We start from the raw sequence: 16980 nt of genomic DNA on the forward strand, positions 1-16980 counted from the left end.
ACAGTTGTGATCTGTTGTGTTTTGCTCTTCTGTGTGCTGACCACAGCCTGATTACAGTGGTGGTGATAGGAACCAGACGTCCCTCTAAAAGCTCCTCACAGTGGTGGTGATGGGAACCAGACGTCCCTCTAAAAGCTCCTACAGAAAGTTCCTACATGAACTGGTTCTGAATTCCCTGCCTGATGACTGAGACGCTGTTTTATGAGAGTTTAGAGAACTTCAACTCCATTCATGGTGGAGGGAGACATGCAGGGCGCTGTGCGGCAAAATAGTCCCCAAAGAAAACTCATTATTCCAGATTTTCCACTGTTTTCCATCATCAACATTCCATATAAGCTCAGAAGACTCGTGTAGGTTCTCTGGTGGTTCTGGATGGTAAATAAAGTGTCTATATCTGTGTTGTAGTCATGGCGACGCCTGGTTCCCATCACCACCACTGTAAAGACGTCTGAACCGTTTCACACCAAACCCTTTGGATCTCTGATTACACCATAAACACTGAGTTATGGGGGATTTTTGAGAAGTCAGTCCTTTTTAAAATAACTGTTTAGTTTTTACCAAAATACCCATAAAGCGTTTCAGTCGGGCAGCAGTTTCACAATAACTATCATCTAATACAGCATATTAAACACAATGAAGCAGTAATAAACTGGCTGATTACTCTCAGAGTCAGGTGGAGTCTGAGCTCCAGCACGTGACTGAGTGGAACGAGAGTGAGACAGAAGAGATTCGACTGAGCTGTCATTCCTTTCTGATCTCGTCTCTTTATACTGTCCCTCTTGTGCTCTCCGATCTTCTAATGCTGGACTCCTCAAGTTCCCTCAACTAGACTTTCTGCTATGGTTGGCAGATCTTTCAGTGCTGCTGCCCCCAAATTCTCTACCATCCACTCTTCGGAATTGCTCTTCTCTGTCTTCCTAAAAACCTTCCTGTTTTCCTCTCTGTAGTTTTTTTTTTTTTTATGATGTAAAGCGTCCTTGGGTTTGTGAAAGGCGCTATATAAACTGAAGTTCCATCCATCCATTCAGTTTCTAAGCCGCTTCTCCGTCAGGGTCGCGGGGGATGCTGGAGCCTATCCCAGCAGTCTTCGGGCGGAAGGCAGGATACACCCTGGACAGGTCGCCAGTATAAACTGAAGTTATTATTATTATTTTGATTATTTATTTTTTTATTCTTTGCTTTAAGAACAAAACCTGAATCTGACGAAGACTTTTTCTTAGAACCTTTATGAAGAACACACTTCAGGACAAAGGAAGACCTTGGAGAACGAGGCCCATTTTTTTCAGTGAATAATATTCTAATATTCTTACAGCAACCTGATGATCACGAACACTGAACCTGCTTTTGAAGATGTTTTGTCTTATTATTGACAGTTGTTTCAGTGAAAATGCAGAAGCAGCTCACTAAAGACTGTAAAGAGGAACGGCGTCACATGGCTGAGCTCACAGATGTTTCACAGGACAGTTGCTAAACGAGGGCCTCAGAAAGTGACCACAGAAAAGGGCGTCTTATCAAGAGAAACGACTTGAAATCCAGTCGAAGAATATCACTCTCCTCATTTCTCAGACTGTTTTGAGATTATTTTACTCATTTCTACAAATCACGAGTCGTTTTAATCAGTAAATGGATCTCACTTTACTGGCAGATACATTTTCTTATGTTCAGAAATGTGCTTTGAACGAACACCATGATCTCGAAATGAGAAAGACCTGATATATCGTCTGCATTTGAGACCGTTTCACTGGCCTTGGCTGGTTGGAGCTGAAAGATTCATCACAGCACTTCCATCATGTTCTCAGTGGGAAATGTAACCGAATCAAGCTGCAGATGAGTCAGACCGATCAGACCAAGCCAAACACCCACAATGTGCACATGACCACCTCAGCGGCACGCGACGCTCAGTGGTCAAACAGCCTGAAATAGCCAACGTGCTGGCTTTCCTGTCCTGTGTCTGTCTGGACTAAACATCTTATTCATCGGCGTTTCAGACCATTTTGTTTCCACTTTTTCACGTAAAGTTTCACATTCGTTCAATCACAGCCACTATGGTGGTCCGAAAAGCTAGATCAGATACGCCCTCCAAATCGTTCAGCAGTAAGATGACGGCTTAGCGAGTAAAAAGATCTGAAACATGGGTAATATTTCTCATACTTCTCATTATAAGACTGCTTTAACAATACTAGGAGACCATTTAACCCATATCTGTACATTTTCCCTGGTTTAGGTAAATTTATCCAGTCAAACCATCTTCACTGCAAATAAAATGTTTCATCAAGTGAAGTGATCTAAAATTTACTCCAAAGGTCTAACATTGCTCACGATGGAGAACCACAGAGAGGAACCAAGATTCAGAAGAAGAAACTCTTCAAGAACATGAAAAGGAACCACTGAGAGGACCGAGACTCAGACGGAGAAACTTCCAAAGAACAACTGAGAGGAACCAAGACTCAGAAGGAGAAACTCCCTAAGAATCACTGAGAGGAACCAAGACTCAGAAGGAGAAACTCCCTAAGAATCACTGAGAGGAACCAAGACTCAGAAGGAGAAACTCCCTAAGAATCACTGAGAGGAACCAAGACTCAGAAGGAGAAACTCCCTAAGAATCACTGAGAGGACCCAAGACTCAGAAGGAGAAACTCCCTAAGAATCACTGAGAGGAACCAAGACTCAGAAGGAGAAACTCCCTAAGAATCACTGAGAGGAACCAAGACTCAGAAGGAGAAACTCCCTAAGAATCACTGAGAGGAACCAAGACTCAGAAGGAGAAACTCCCTAAGAATCACTGAGAGGAACCAAGACTCAGAAGGAGAAACTCCCTAAGAATCACTGAGAGGAACCAAGACTCAGAAGGAGAAACTCCCTAAGAATCACTGAGAGGACCCAAGACTCAGAAGGAGAAACTCCCTAAGAATCACTGATAGGAACCACGACTCAGAAGGAGAAACTCCCTAAGAATCACTGAGAGGACCCAAGACTCAGAAGGAGAAACTCCCTAAGAATCACTGATAGGAACCTAGACTCAGAAGGAGAAACTTCCAAAGAACATGAAAAAGAACCACTGAGAGGACCAAGACTCAGATGGAGAAACTTCCAAAGAACAACTGAGAGGACCAAGACTCCGAAGGAGAAACTTTCTAAGAACAACTGAGAGGACCCCTTACTCAGAAGGAGAAACTTCCAAAGAACATGAAAAAGAACCACTGAGAGGAACCAAGACTCAGAAGGAGAAACTCCCTAAGATACACTGAGAGGAACCTAGACTCAGAAGGAGAAACTCCTTAAGAATCACTGAGAGGAACCAAGACTCAGAAGGAGAAACTCCCTAAGAATCACTGAGAGGAACCAAGACTCAGAAGGAGAAACTCCCTAAGAATCACTGAGGGGAACCAAGACTCAGAAGGAGAAACTCCCTAAGAATCACTGAGAGGAACCAAGACTCAGACGGAGAAACTCCCTAAGAATCACTGAGACGACCCAAGACTCAGAAGAGACCCCATCTGTGCTGCCCCAGACAGCGGAAATATGGAGAAACCGCTGTTTTAAGATAAGATAATCCTTTATTAGTCCCACAGCGGGGAAATTCACAGCAGCAGCAGAGTAACAGGAGTGAGGCACTCAGTAATAGAAATGGGGAACTATAAACATCATCAACATTATAAATAATAAAAATTAAAGCTAAATCTCGACTGTTTACAGGAAAATAAGGATAAAATAAAGAATAAATAAGAGTTTATTAAGCATTAGATCTGAGAGATTAAGCCTAAGATCTGTATTGCACTTGTGAACATATTGCACAATGAAGAACATTTGCATTCTGAATGTGTGTATATTGTGTGTGTGTGTGTGTGTCTGCTGGGAGGTTTGGTCAGTGGGCTGAAAGTGTGTGTAGTAGACTGAGCAGGACAGAAAGCGGAAGGCTGGTCCGTAACCCAGGATCAGACTACGGAGCAGATCCAGACCTGCCTGATCCTGACACACACATTCCCAGTGTAGGAGTGTCTGTTCCTATTAATCCCCGTGTTATTCAGCTGTGATCCCATTAAATGGTCTAATTTACTCCTGAAGTGTTAGCGCTGCAGCTACCAGGCTAATACAGCTAACAGTATTCCGAGCTCATGCTCCACCAATTAGAACGGCGCTAACTGCGCTAACTTCACTCGTCTCCGACTGTGTGGAGGTGTTCAGTGTCTCTAAGGCTGCGTTTACACAGCAGGTAAAAGATCCGATCTTTTTCCTCATATGCGTCAGGTGTGCGTCTGTGTGTCAGTGTGAACGGATTAACACACTGAATCGGACACTTTCAGTTCCGATTTGCAAACTCGAACACATTCTGGGTGATGAGTCCAGCTGTCAACCACTGGAACTGCAATGCTGGCAAAGACGACGTGGAAAGCTCAGGAGCGACAGGCCTTCGCTAGTCGTCCTGACCGTTTACCTCTGGACGAGCCGCGTGAGGCTGTTCTTCTGCGCATGCGGGTCGGTTCGGGAGCTGATCTGTTCAGACTGACGTCGCCGACAGATCGCATTTAAAAGATAAAGTGAACAGCCAAACTGAAAAATCGGATTTGGGGGAAGATCAGATTCGGGCCACTGCTTTGGGTTTACCTGCTGAGTAAACGCAGCCTGACAGACCCGATTCTGAGGCTTCTGACTCTGTGACTCACTGTTACCCATAAACATGGACTGAAGTACATTAGCATAAAATTCTGCCCCCACTATGAATGTGGCGACTGTTGTTAGCTGCACTAATGTACTTTAGTCCATGTTTATAGATCATAGAGTTCATACAGCGGTAAAAACAATGACTGTTAGACATGACTTAACGGGAATTCCGTGCATTTCTCAAAATTCCCATGTAGTTCAGAGTGTGGGGTGTAATCAGAGATCCAGAGGGTTTGGTGTGAAACGGTCCGGACGTCTTTACAGTGGTGGTGATGGGAACCAGGCGTCGCCATGGCTACAACACAGATATAGACACTTTATGTACCATCCAGAACCACCAGAGAACCTACACGAGTCTTCTGAGCTTATATGGAATGTTGATGATGGAAAACAGTGGAAAATCTGGAATAATGAGTTTTCTTTGGGGACTATTTTGCCGCACAGCGCCCTGCATGTCTCCCTCCACCATGAATGGAGTTGAAGTTCTCTAAACTCTCATAAAACAGCGTCTCAGTCATCAGGCAGTGAATTCAGAACCAGTTCATGTAGGAACTTTCTGTAGGAGCTTTTAGAGGGACGTCTGGTTCCCATCACCACTACTGTGAGGATATTTTAGAGGGGGACGTCTGGTTCCTATCACCACCACTGTGAGGAGCTTTTAGAGGGGGACGTCTGGTTCCTATCACCACCACTGTGAGGATATTTTAGAGGGGGACGTCTGGTTCCTATCACCACCACTGTGAGGATATTTTAGAGGGGGACGTCTGGTTCCTATCACCACCACTGTGAGGAGCTTTTAGAGGGGGACGTCTGGTTCCTATCACCACCACTGTGAGGATATTTTAGAGGGGGACGTCTGGTTCCTATCACCACCACTGTGAGGAGCTTTTAGAGGGGGACGTCTGGTTCCTATCACCACCACTGTGAGAAGCTTTTAGAGGGACGTCTGGTTCCTATCACCACCACTGTGAGGAGCTTTTAGAGGGACGTCTGGTTCCCATCACCACCACTGTGAGGATATTTTAGAGGGGGACATCTGGTTCCTATCACCACCACTATGAGGAGCTTTTAGAGGGGGACGTCTGGTTCCTATCACCGCCACTGTGAGAAGCTTTTAGAGGGACGTCTGGTTCCTATCACCACCACTGTGAGGATATTTTAGAGGGGGACATCTGGTTCCTATCACCACCACTGTGAGGATATTTTAGAGGGGGATGTCTGGTTCCTATCACCACCACTGTGAGGATATTTTAGAGGGGGACGTCTGGTTCCTATCACCACCACTGTGAGGATATTTTAGAGGGGGACGTCTGGTTCCTATCACCACCACTGTGAGGAGCTTTTAGAGGGGGACGTCTGGTTCCTATCACCACCACTGTGAGGATATTTTAGAGGGGGACGTCTGGTTCCTATCACCACCACTGTGAGGAGCTTCTAGAGGGGGACGTCTGGTTCCTATCACCACCACTGTGAGGATATTTAAGAGGGGGACGTCTGGTTCCTATCACCACCATTGTGAGGATATTTTAGAGGGGGACGTCTGGTTCCTATCACCACCACTGTGAGAAGCTTTTAGAGGGACGTCTGGTTCCTATCACCACCACTGTGAGGAGCTTTTAGAGGGACGTCTGGTTCCCATCACCACCACTGTGAGGATATTTTAGAGGGGGACATCTGGTTCCTATCACCACCACTATGAGGAGCTTTTAGAGGGGGACGTCTGGTTCCTATCACCGCCACTGTGAGAAGCTTTTAGAGGGACGTCTGGTTCCTATCACCACCACTGTGAGGATATTTTAGAGGGGGACATCTGGTTCCTATCACCACCACTGTGAGGATATTTTAGAGGGGGATGTCTGGTTCCTATCACCACCACTGTGAGGATATTTTAGAGGGGGACGTCTGGTTCCTATCACCACCACTGTGAGGATATTTTAGAGGGGGACGTCTGGTTCCTATCACCACCACTGTGAGGAGCTTTTAGAGGGGGACGTCTGGTTCCTATCACCACCACTGTGAGGATATTTTAGAGGGGGACGTCTGGTTCCTATCACCACCACTGTGAGGAGCTTCTAGAGGGGGACGTCTGGTTCCTATCACCACCACTGTGAGGATATTTAAGAGGGGGACGTCTGGTTCCTATCACCACCATTGTGAGGATATTTTAGAGGGGGACGTCTGGTTCCTATCACCACCACTGTGAGGAGCTTTTAGAGGGGGACGTCTGGTTCCTATCACCACCACTGTGAGGATATTTTAGAGGGGGACGTCTGGTTCCTATCACCACCATTGTGAGGATATTTTAGAGGGGGACGTCTGGTTCCTATCACCACCACTGTGAGGAGCTTTTAGAGGGGGACGTCTGGTTCCTATCACCACCACTGTGGACGGCTCCGAGCCACGAATTTGTTCACATCTTAAACAGTTTGTTGTGTTTGAAATATTGAGTGGAATGGTGTGAAATGGATTAAGCACTGCAGTTAGCACCATGCTAATCGGTGGGCTATTCACTGCTGTTGGCTGTTGGCTACAGCTGCCTCCAGCGCTAAAAGGAAGCAAACTTAAGACACTCAACCCAACTCGGCTGTTGGTGTAAAGGGTGGATTTTGGACAAACAACCGCTTTAAATCTCCGAATGTTCCTGTTTGTTTGGGTTATGTAACGTGACTCCAGCGGACGGAACGCTCTGTTTTCTCCTGAGGGCAAGTGTAAAATAATGAAAACCACAAAAGCCGTGGCACTCAGGCATGTGCCTGCCTCTGCCTCGGAGAGGGGAGTGTCAGGAAGTCAAAACAGGCTCTCTGTCTCTCTCTCTCTCAGAGCCTCGTTCAAACAGGAACACAAGCGGAGTCTGAGAGAGCCGAGCAGAGCAGACTGCAGAGAGCATGCCGGGGAAAAGAGTTTGTATCGTTGGATCGGGGAACTGGTGGGTGTTTACTAGACCCATTACCACTTTGTTGAGCCTAACCTGCATTGCTGTAATGTCCTCAGTGCTGAGGCCACTGTGGATCACTGTAAACGGCGGGTCTGTTGTTTGTGTGTGTTAATAAAGGGGCTCAGCCATAGCCAAGATCATTGGCCACAACGTCAAGGCGTCGAACCGCTTTGAGCCGCTGGTGAACATGTGGGTGTTCGAGGAGACCGTCAACGGGAGGAAGCTGACCGAGATCATAAACAACGACCACGAAAACGTCAAATATCTGCCAGGACACAAGCTGCCCAAAAATGTGGTAAGAGTCTGAGAGTAGAGACAAAACTGTGGCTCTCCAAGGGACGATGGTTAGGCTCCTCAGTTCAATCTAAAAAATGTGGCTGGTTTCACTGAACTTGGCAAAGCAGAGGAACCTTTAGCATGAATTCTCAAGGAATTCCGTTCCGTTGTTAATGTGATTGGTTATGCGTGGGTAAACTCTATTTGTATATATAACTGTAGATAGGATCTGGTCTATTTATTCTTCTTATATGTCTGCTGCTAAATTTCCTTTGGGATCAATAAAGTATCTATCATCTAAACGGCTCTTCAGCACGACTGAGGAGAAGTTCTGCATGGTTTTAAAGCAGCAACAGAAAAAGGCTCTGCTATTGTTCCCAGTCAGTCTTCCTCTGGAGGGCATGCATGAATTACGCAACTACTCTCACCACATTGGTTGCGAGAACGAGGGCCTGTCGTGACATCGCACGGTGCAGATAAGGAGACGCTGTCAGATAAACTGGTGAACTTTGAGTGTGTGAATCACTAATCACGACCTTTGGCTCAGCTATGACACCATTAACGCCTAACCCAGTAACGTCTCGCTTACATATACATTAACATCACTTTAACATGAGCGACTGACTATAAATGTAGGTATTGTGATATAAACCGAGTCCGTTCTACAGTTTCTCGTTAGGCTGAATGAATAACCGACTCTAAATGTAGGTATTGTGATATAAACCGAGTCTGTTCTACAGTTTCTCATTAGGCTGAATGAATAACCGACTCTAAATGTAGGTATTGTGATATAAACCGAGTCCGTTCTACAGTTTCTCATTAGGCTGAATGAATAACCGACTCTAAATGTAGGTATTGTGATATAAACCGAGTCCGTTCTACAGTTTCTCATTAGGCTGAATGAATAACCGACTCTAAATGTAGGTATTGTGATATAAACCGAGTCCGTTCTACAGTTTCTCATTAGGCTGAATGAATAACCGACTCTAAATGTAGGTATTGTGATATAAACCGAGTCCGTTCTACAGTTTCTCATTAGGCTGAATGAATAACCGACTCTAAATGTAGGTATTGTGATATAAACCGAGTCCGTTCTACAGTTTCTCATTAGAATGAATGAATAACCGGCTCTAAATGTAGGTATTGTGATATAAACCGAGTCCGTTCTACAGTTTCTCATTAGAATGAATGAATAACCGGCTCTAAATGTAGGTATTGTGATATAAACCGAGTCCGTTCTACAGTTTCTCGTTAGGCTGAATGAATAACCGGCTCTAAATGTAGGTATTGTGATATAAACCGAGTCCGTTCTACAGTTTCTCGTTAGACTGAATGAATAACCGGCTCTAAATGTAGGTATTGTGATATAAACCGAGTCTGTTCTACAGTTTCTCGTTAGACTGAATGAATAACCGACTCTAAATGTAGGTATTGTGATATAAACCGAGTCTGTTCTACAGTTTCTCATTAGGCTGAATGAATAACCGGCTCTAAATGTAGGTATTGTGATATAAACCGAGTCTGTTCTACAGTTTCTCATTAGGCTGAATGAATAACCGGCTCTAAATGTAGGTATTGTGATATAAACCGAGTCCGTTCTACAGTTTCTCATTAGACTGAATGAATAACCGGCTCTAAATGTAGGTATTGTGATATAAACCGAGTCTGTTCTACAGTTTCTCGTTAGGCTGAATGAATAACCGACTCTAAATGTAGGTATTGTGATATAAACCGAGTCCGTTCTACAGTTTCTCATTAGGCTGAATGAATAACCGACTCTAAATGTAGGTATTGTGATATAAACCGAGTCCGTTCTACAGTTTCTCATTAGACTGAATGAATAACCGGCTCTAAATGTAGGTATTGTGATATAAACCGAGTCCGTTCTACAGTTTCTCGTTAGGCTGAATGAATAACCGGCTCTAAATGTAGGTATTGTGATATAAACCGAGTCTGTTCTACAGTTTCTCATTAGACTGAATGAATAACCGGCTCTAAATGTAGGTATTGTGATATAAACCGAGTCTGTTCTACAGTTTCTCATTAGGCTGAATGAATAACCGACTCTAAATGTAGGTATTGTGATATAAACCGAGTCCGTTCTACAGTTTCTCGTTAGACTGAATGAATAACCGACTCTAAATGTAGGTATTGTGATATAAACCGAGTCTGTTCTACAGTTTCTCATTAGGCTGAATGAATAACCGGCTCTAAATGTAGGTATTGTGATATAAACCGAGTCCGTTCTACAGTTTCTCATTAGACTGAATGAATAACCGGCTCTAAATGTAGGTATTGTGATATAAACCGAGTCCGTTCTAGCAGTGCGATTAGTCCAGTCCATTAAGTCTGAATGAGATAAGGCAGCTCAGAGTTGTTGATTCAGTTACAGTTGGGTCCGTATACGTCAGTTAAACCTGTTAAATCTGTCTCCCTGTCCTTTCAGATCGCTGTTCCCGATGTGACAGAGGCTGTGGCCGGAGCAGACATCCTTGTCTTCGTCATCCCACATCAGTTCATCGGGAAACTGTGTGACCAAATGAAGCCTCACATCAAACCAAGAGCCATCGGAATCTCACTCATTAAGGTCAGAACCAATCGGAATCTCACTCATTAAGGTCAGAACCAATCGGAATCTCACTCATTACGGCCAGAACCAATCGGAATCTCACTCATTAAGGTCAGAACCAATCGGAATCTCACTCATTAAGGTCAGAACCAATCAGAATCTCACTCATTAAGGTCAGAACTAATCGGAATCTCACTCATTAAGGTCAGAACCAATCGGAATCTCACTCATTACGGTCAGAACCAATCGGAATCTCACTCATTAAGGTCAGAACCAATCGGAATCTCACTCATTACGGTCAGAACCAATCGGAATCTCACTCATTAAGGTCAGAACTAATCGGAATCTCACTCATTAAGGTCAGAACTAATCGGAATCTCACTCATTAAGGTCAGAACTTATCGGAATCTCACTCATTAAGGTCAGAACTAATCGGAATCTCACTCATTAAGGTCAGAACCAATCAGAATCTCACTCATTAAATTCAGAACTAATCGGAATCTCACTCATTAAGGTCAGAACCAATCAGAATCTCACTCATTAAGGTCAGAACCAATCAGAATCTCACTCATTAAATTCAGAACTAATCGGAATCTCACTCATTACGGTCAGAACCAATCGGAATCTCACTCATTAAGGTCAGAACCAATCGGAATCTCACTCATTAAGGTCAGAACCAATCGGAATCTCACTCATTAAGGTCAGAACTAATCGGAATCTCACTCATTAAGGTCAGAACCAATCGGAATCTCACTCATTAAGGTCAGAACTAATCGGAATCTCACTCATTAAGGTCAGAACCAATCGGAATCTCACTCATTACGGTCAGAACCAATCGGAATCTCACTCATTAAGGTCAGAACCAATCGGAATCTCACTCATTACGGTCAGAACCAATCGGAATCTCACTCATTAAGGTCAGAACTAATCGGAATCTCACTCATTAAGGTCAGAACTTATCGGAATCTCACTCATTAAGGTCAGAACTAAACGGAATCTCACTCATTAAGGTCAGAACCAATCAGAATCTCACTCATTAAATTCAGAACTAATCGGAATCTCACTCATTAAGGTCAGAACCAATCAGAATCTCACTCATTAAGGTCAGAACCAATCAGAATCTCACTCATTAAATTCAGAACTAATCGGAATCTCACTCATTACGGTCAGAACCAATCGGAATCTCACTCATTAAGGTCAGAACCAATCAGAATCTCACTCATTACGGTCAGAACCAATCGGAATCTCACTCATTAAGGTCAGAACCAATCGGAATCTCACTCATTAAGGTCAGAACTAATCGGAATCTCACTCATTAAGGTCAGAACCAATCGGAATCTCACTCATTAAGGTCAGAACCAATCGGAATCTCATTCATTAAGGTCAGAACTAATCGGAATCTCACTCATTAAGGTCAGAACTTATCGGAATCTCACTCATTAAGGTCAGAACTAATCGGAATCTCACTCATTAAGGTCAGAACCAATCAGAATCTCACTCATTAAATTCAGAACTAATCGGAATCTCACTCATTAAGGTCAGAACCAATCAGAATCTCACTCATTAAGGTCAGAACCAATCAGAATCTCACTCATTAAATTCAGAACTAATCGGAATCTCACTCATTACGGTCAGAACCAATCGGAATCTCACTCATTAAGGTCAGAACCAATCAGAATCTCACTCATTACGGTCAGAACCAATCGGAATCTCACTCATTAAGGTCAGAACCAATCGGAATCTCACTCATTAAGGTCAGAACTAATCGGAATCTCACTCATTAAGGTCAGAACCAATCGGAATCTCACTCATTAAGGTCAGAACCAATCGGAATCTCACTCATTAAGGTCAGAACTAATCGGAATCTCACACATTAAGGTCAGAACTAATCAGAATCTCTCTCATTAAGGTCAGAACTAATCGGAATCTCACTCATTAAGGTCAGAACTAATCAGAATCTCACTCATTAAGGTCAGCACTAATCGGAATCTCACTCATTAAGGTCAGCACTAATCGGAATCTCACTCATTAAGGTCAGAACCAATCGGAATCTCACTCATTAAGGTCAGAACTAATCGGAATCTCACTCATTAAGGTCAGCACTAATCGGAATCTCACTCATTAAGGTCAGAACCAATCGGAATCTCTCTCTCTCTCTCTCTCTCTCTCTCTCTCTGTAGGGAATAGATGAAGGTCCTGCAGGTTTGACTCTGATCTCTGATATAATCAGGACTAAGCTGGAGATTGATGTCAGTGTGCTGATGGGAGCAAACATCGCTAACGAGGTGGCAGACGAGAAGTTCTGCGAGACGACCATCGGTACACACACCCACACTGTTCACACACACACACACACACACACACACACACATACATACTGTATACACACACACACACACACACACACACACACACGGTGCACACACACACACACACACGCACAGACTGTACACACACACACACGGTACACATGCCCACACTGTTCACACACACACACACACAAACACACAGACTGTATACACACACACGGTGCACACACACACACACACACATGCACAGACTGTATACACACACACACGGTACACACGCCCACACTGTTCACACACACACACACACACTGTATACACACACACACACACACACAGCCAGACAGACCACTTTATTAATCCCAGAGGGAACGTTGTCTCTTACAGCAGCACAGAATTCTGTAAAGAGCAAAACGAGAGCGGAAGTGTTGCCATACGCTGTTAAACTAATGCATAAACAGAAGAAGTGAAGACATTTAATAAAATATACAACAGCCATGTAACATCATGTGCAGTATGAAACTAAGAAAGTACAGTAGTATAAATATCATGCAGGTGACAACGCAGTGGTGCTCGTAATGTCCAGTGAGTGACCCGAGCGTCTAAACACTGTAAGTGATTAAGTGATAATAGCTGTGCTTTATGCAACGTTTCTGGATGTGTAAACAAATTCGTTCAGAACACCTCAGTAAAAGCCCCCACAGAAGCCCCAGGCTGCCCCTCCACAGACATTAAAAAGCCCGGCTGGGCAGTGGTGCCTCACTCAACTTGCTGTGATGTCATGAATATTTCCCTGACCACCACAATAAAGGCTCCAAACAATTTCAGGTGGCTGTGGTGCAGCAATAGCTGTATCTGCCATCTACTGGCGGCCAGTAAGTACTGCAGCCACACGGACCTCCAGCTGTAGCTGTAGACTGTGTATGTAGATAAAGAGGCTAAAGGTGATCGACAGGCTGTAGAAACACATGCACTGGACATTAATGCCCTTATAAACCTCTCGACACGCACCACAGCATCACTGCTATAATCTGAGAGTCGGCCTGAACCCAGAGGTCTAATGAACTCAGGGAACGTTAGAGCTTTCCGTTTGGTTGGGCGTTCGGCTCAGCGCCAGTTCAGATTTCACCGTCAGGGTCTGAAAGACCACCTCCCACTTCAAACAGATTTACCTGCTTTAGTGCAGCCAGAAGAACGTTCCCTTTATTTTTAAAGCTTTTTTATGTGTTCAAATCCAAAAGACTAAAACCTTTGGCACCTTGTTGGAATTAAACGTTTGATTCATCTTAATGTAGACAGCTGCTTGTTTTATTAAGCCGCATCATTCCATATTAGTTTATATTTAGTTTGAGATCTAATATTGAATACCGGATATTGTAGATTAGAAATCTCGGCTGTTATTCAGCACGCTGACCGACGCCGGCTGTGAGCATGTTGTTCAGGTTGGGTCGGGCCAGGGCAGGACGTTTATGGGCTGTATTCAGGGTCAGACCAACAACTGAAGCTCTAGTTTACTTTCTCTCCATAGTTTGAGAGAGTTTGGGGCCATTCGTTACAGTAAATCATCTGAATCGGTTACTGTACTGCTGAAGGGACGGATCTATCAACCCCAGGGAAAGTTACAGGAGCATCGCTTGTGTTTAATAGCAGCATTAATGATTGGCTCAAACAGGCACTGGACCTGCTATGGTAAGTGCGTCTCTTCGTCTGCCTGAGCCGCTAGACTTAGTGACTTTTGAGGCCCTTTTCACTGAGTGACCTTGGATATTTTAACATATTGCAATTTGCAATTTCCCCCTGGGATCAATAAAGGAATCTGAATCTGAATATTGACCCCCAAACTGTAAGTGTCCCCAGTTTTGATTTCAGAAATCTGAATTATGGACCAGATCTTTGACTTGTCTGAGTTATTTGGAGAAACTCCACATCATAGTATGTTGGTCTTTGTACACTAACAGGCCAAAATACCAACAACAAGCTATCTAATCTAATCTGATCCGATCCGATCCGATCCGATCCAATCCAATCTAATCATTCACTCCAGGGAGAACACATCTCAGTGCAGGATTACTCTCTGGAACAGAAAATGTTTGTTTTATGACTTTTTTCCTGAAGCTCTGTGTGTGTTGTGTCTGTGTGTGTTGTGTTTGTGTTGTTTAGGGGCCACTAATGAACAGAACGGTCACCTCTTTAAGGAGCTGATGCAGACTCCAAACTTCCGCATCACCGTGGTTTCTGAGAGTGACACTGTGGAGCTGTGTGGAGCTCTGAAGGTAACGTCCATCGACACTTGCCTACGATGATCAGATCAGACTTCACTTCGTTATAAATCCAGGTGTAATCACACCTGTGATCAGACCACAGATCACTCGCACACCATTCAGAGGGTCAGGCGCAGAGACCACATTCAATACAAGTACACTCACTCGGTTAGTATCTAGAACCTGTTGGCCATTTCAGTGTAATTTAGAGAGACATGGACTTGGAGCTGCGACACCTGGGTGGCATTGGGTGAGTGGGGTGATTGCTTGGGGGGCTCGGCCGGGGGGCTTGGAGCTCACCTGTTGAACACTTTACTGGCCCAGGGTGAAGAAGGCTGGGTAATGTTTTCCTTTGAGGTACAAACTTGAAGTTCTAGATAATTATTTTGAGAAATGCAAAGGGTCAATAAAAGCATTCCAACAAGTTTTAGCAACAGGTAAGAACCCGCGTTTATCAAGTTCTTGGTCATGAAACCGAAACTGTTGTGTGTTGATGTTTTTTACAGGGGAAAGAAAAATCGGGGTGCATTTTCTTGAAAAGTGTGAACAGAGTCTGAAGTAAATCCAGATACAATCCAGAAATCAAACTGTGGCATTTCCCACTGTTTTTGATTGTAAAATATGGTCAGTACTACAGTATTCCGTTCTCCTGTGTGCAATCTAGAACATCGTGGCTGTAGGAGCAGGGTTCTGTGATGGTTTGGGTTTCGGTGATAACACTAAAGCGGCAGTGATCCGTCTGGGTCTGATGGAGATGGTGGCGTTCTCTCGGCTCTTCTGTAAGAACCCCGTCAGCTCCGCCACGTTCCTGGAGAGCTGCGGCGTTGCTGACCTCATCACCACCTGCTACGGAGGACGCAACCGCCGCGTTGCCGAGGCCTTCGTCACCGCCCGCAAGGTCAGACTCACGTCCACACATACTGGGTGGGGCCACACCTCCAGGAAGGGACTGGTTCTGAAAATAGGACCTCTTAGCTAAAGCACGCTACTCTGATAATGCACCTTCAGCTTCACTGCTTCTTGAGAAACACAGAAAACGTGGAGAGACCTTTTCTGTTATTCTGAGCCATTTCATCCCTTTAACAGGAGTCAAGCCGCCCTGTGAGCCGCAACATTTAATGTCCATTTTACCCTCATGAGATAAGATAAGATAATCCTTTATTAGTCCCACAGCGGGGAATCTCACATTCTCATACCTGTAAATGTGCCCCAGTGAGTGCTGATGTGCTGGAATAGACCAAAACACGATATAAGCGAAAACTCAGACTCACTTTGCTCTGCTTTAAGCTTCAGCTCAGCTTTTCTCGCATCTCCAGCAGGAAACTGTTCCTCAAAAGTAGAACCGTTTCTCATAAAATGCCTCTCAGTGTTTGACTTTTTATGAGACCGAAGTCACTTCTTGTTCGCCAGCTTCTTGGTCGAATTCTCCTGTTCCACCTTAAATGGTGCAGAGGGACCAGAATGTAACTGCTGCACCATTTAAGGTGGAACAGGAGAATTCAAACGAGAAGCTGGCGAACAAGAAGCGACCTTTTAGTGTTTGTCAGTTAATCGCTACAGATTAAACGTATCAGGAAAGCTGGGGTGATTATAAACACTGATCAGTCCATTCGTCTCCAAATTATCAACGTTCATCTTAAATCTCTCTCGTTGCCGTTTCTTTTGCTACTAGCTGGGTGAGATTGTTGTCTGTGTTGCTATGGTGACCAACAGTCTGCACTGATCTTCAGGGTTGAAGGGTGACTTAGCGGTTCTACATAAACTCCAGCGGTTAAATATCCCCAAGGAAGAAATAGAATACGTAAGAACCAAGCCTCGTTTGTTGAAGATTTAGAACGGTCAGTAATTTTCACGAATAATAACAGCCCTAGTTTGCTTCGAGAAGCTATGCTCACTGTTCAGTTTCAAACACATACCTACCAGTTCAAAAAGTTTAAAGCTTAAACAATCACAAAACATCGTCTCGCAAGA

The 16980-nt window shown here is 44.3% G+C and overlaps 1 protein-coding gene across 1 annotated transcript in view; it reads left to right on the forward strand.

Moving 5' to 3' along the window:
* Positions 1-7428: 7428 nt before the first annotated feature.
* The window catches only part of gpd1c (glycerol-3-phosphate dehydrogenase 1c), an 11923-nt gene continuing 2371 nt past the window's right edge, over positions 7429-16980 (forward strand). The window contains exons 1-6 of the mRNA XM_037542312.1: positions 7429-7588; positions 7715-7892; positions 10320-10460; positions 12623-12761; positions 14909-15021; positions 15674-15907. Of these exons, the coding sequence (XP_037398209.1) occupies positions 7548-7588; positions 7715-7892; positions 10320-10460; positions 12623-12761; positions 14909-15021; positions 15674-15907 (846 nt within the window). The 5' untranslated portion in view covers positions 7429-7547. The remainder of the gene's footprint in view (positions 7589-7714; positions 7893-10319; positions 10461-12622; positions 12762-14908; positions 15022-15673; positions 15908-16980) is intronic.

Source organism: Pygocentrus nattereri, chromosome 11 (assembly GCF_015220715.1).
Source record: "Pygocentrus nattereri isolate fPygNat1 chromosome 11, fPygNat1.pri, whole genome shotgun sequence".
Classification (NCBI taxonomy): domain Eukaryota; kingdom Metazoa; phylum Chordata; class Actinopteri; order Characiformes; family Serrasalmidae; genus Pygocentrus; species Pygocentrus nattereri.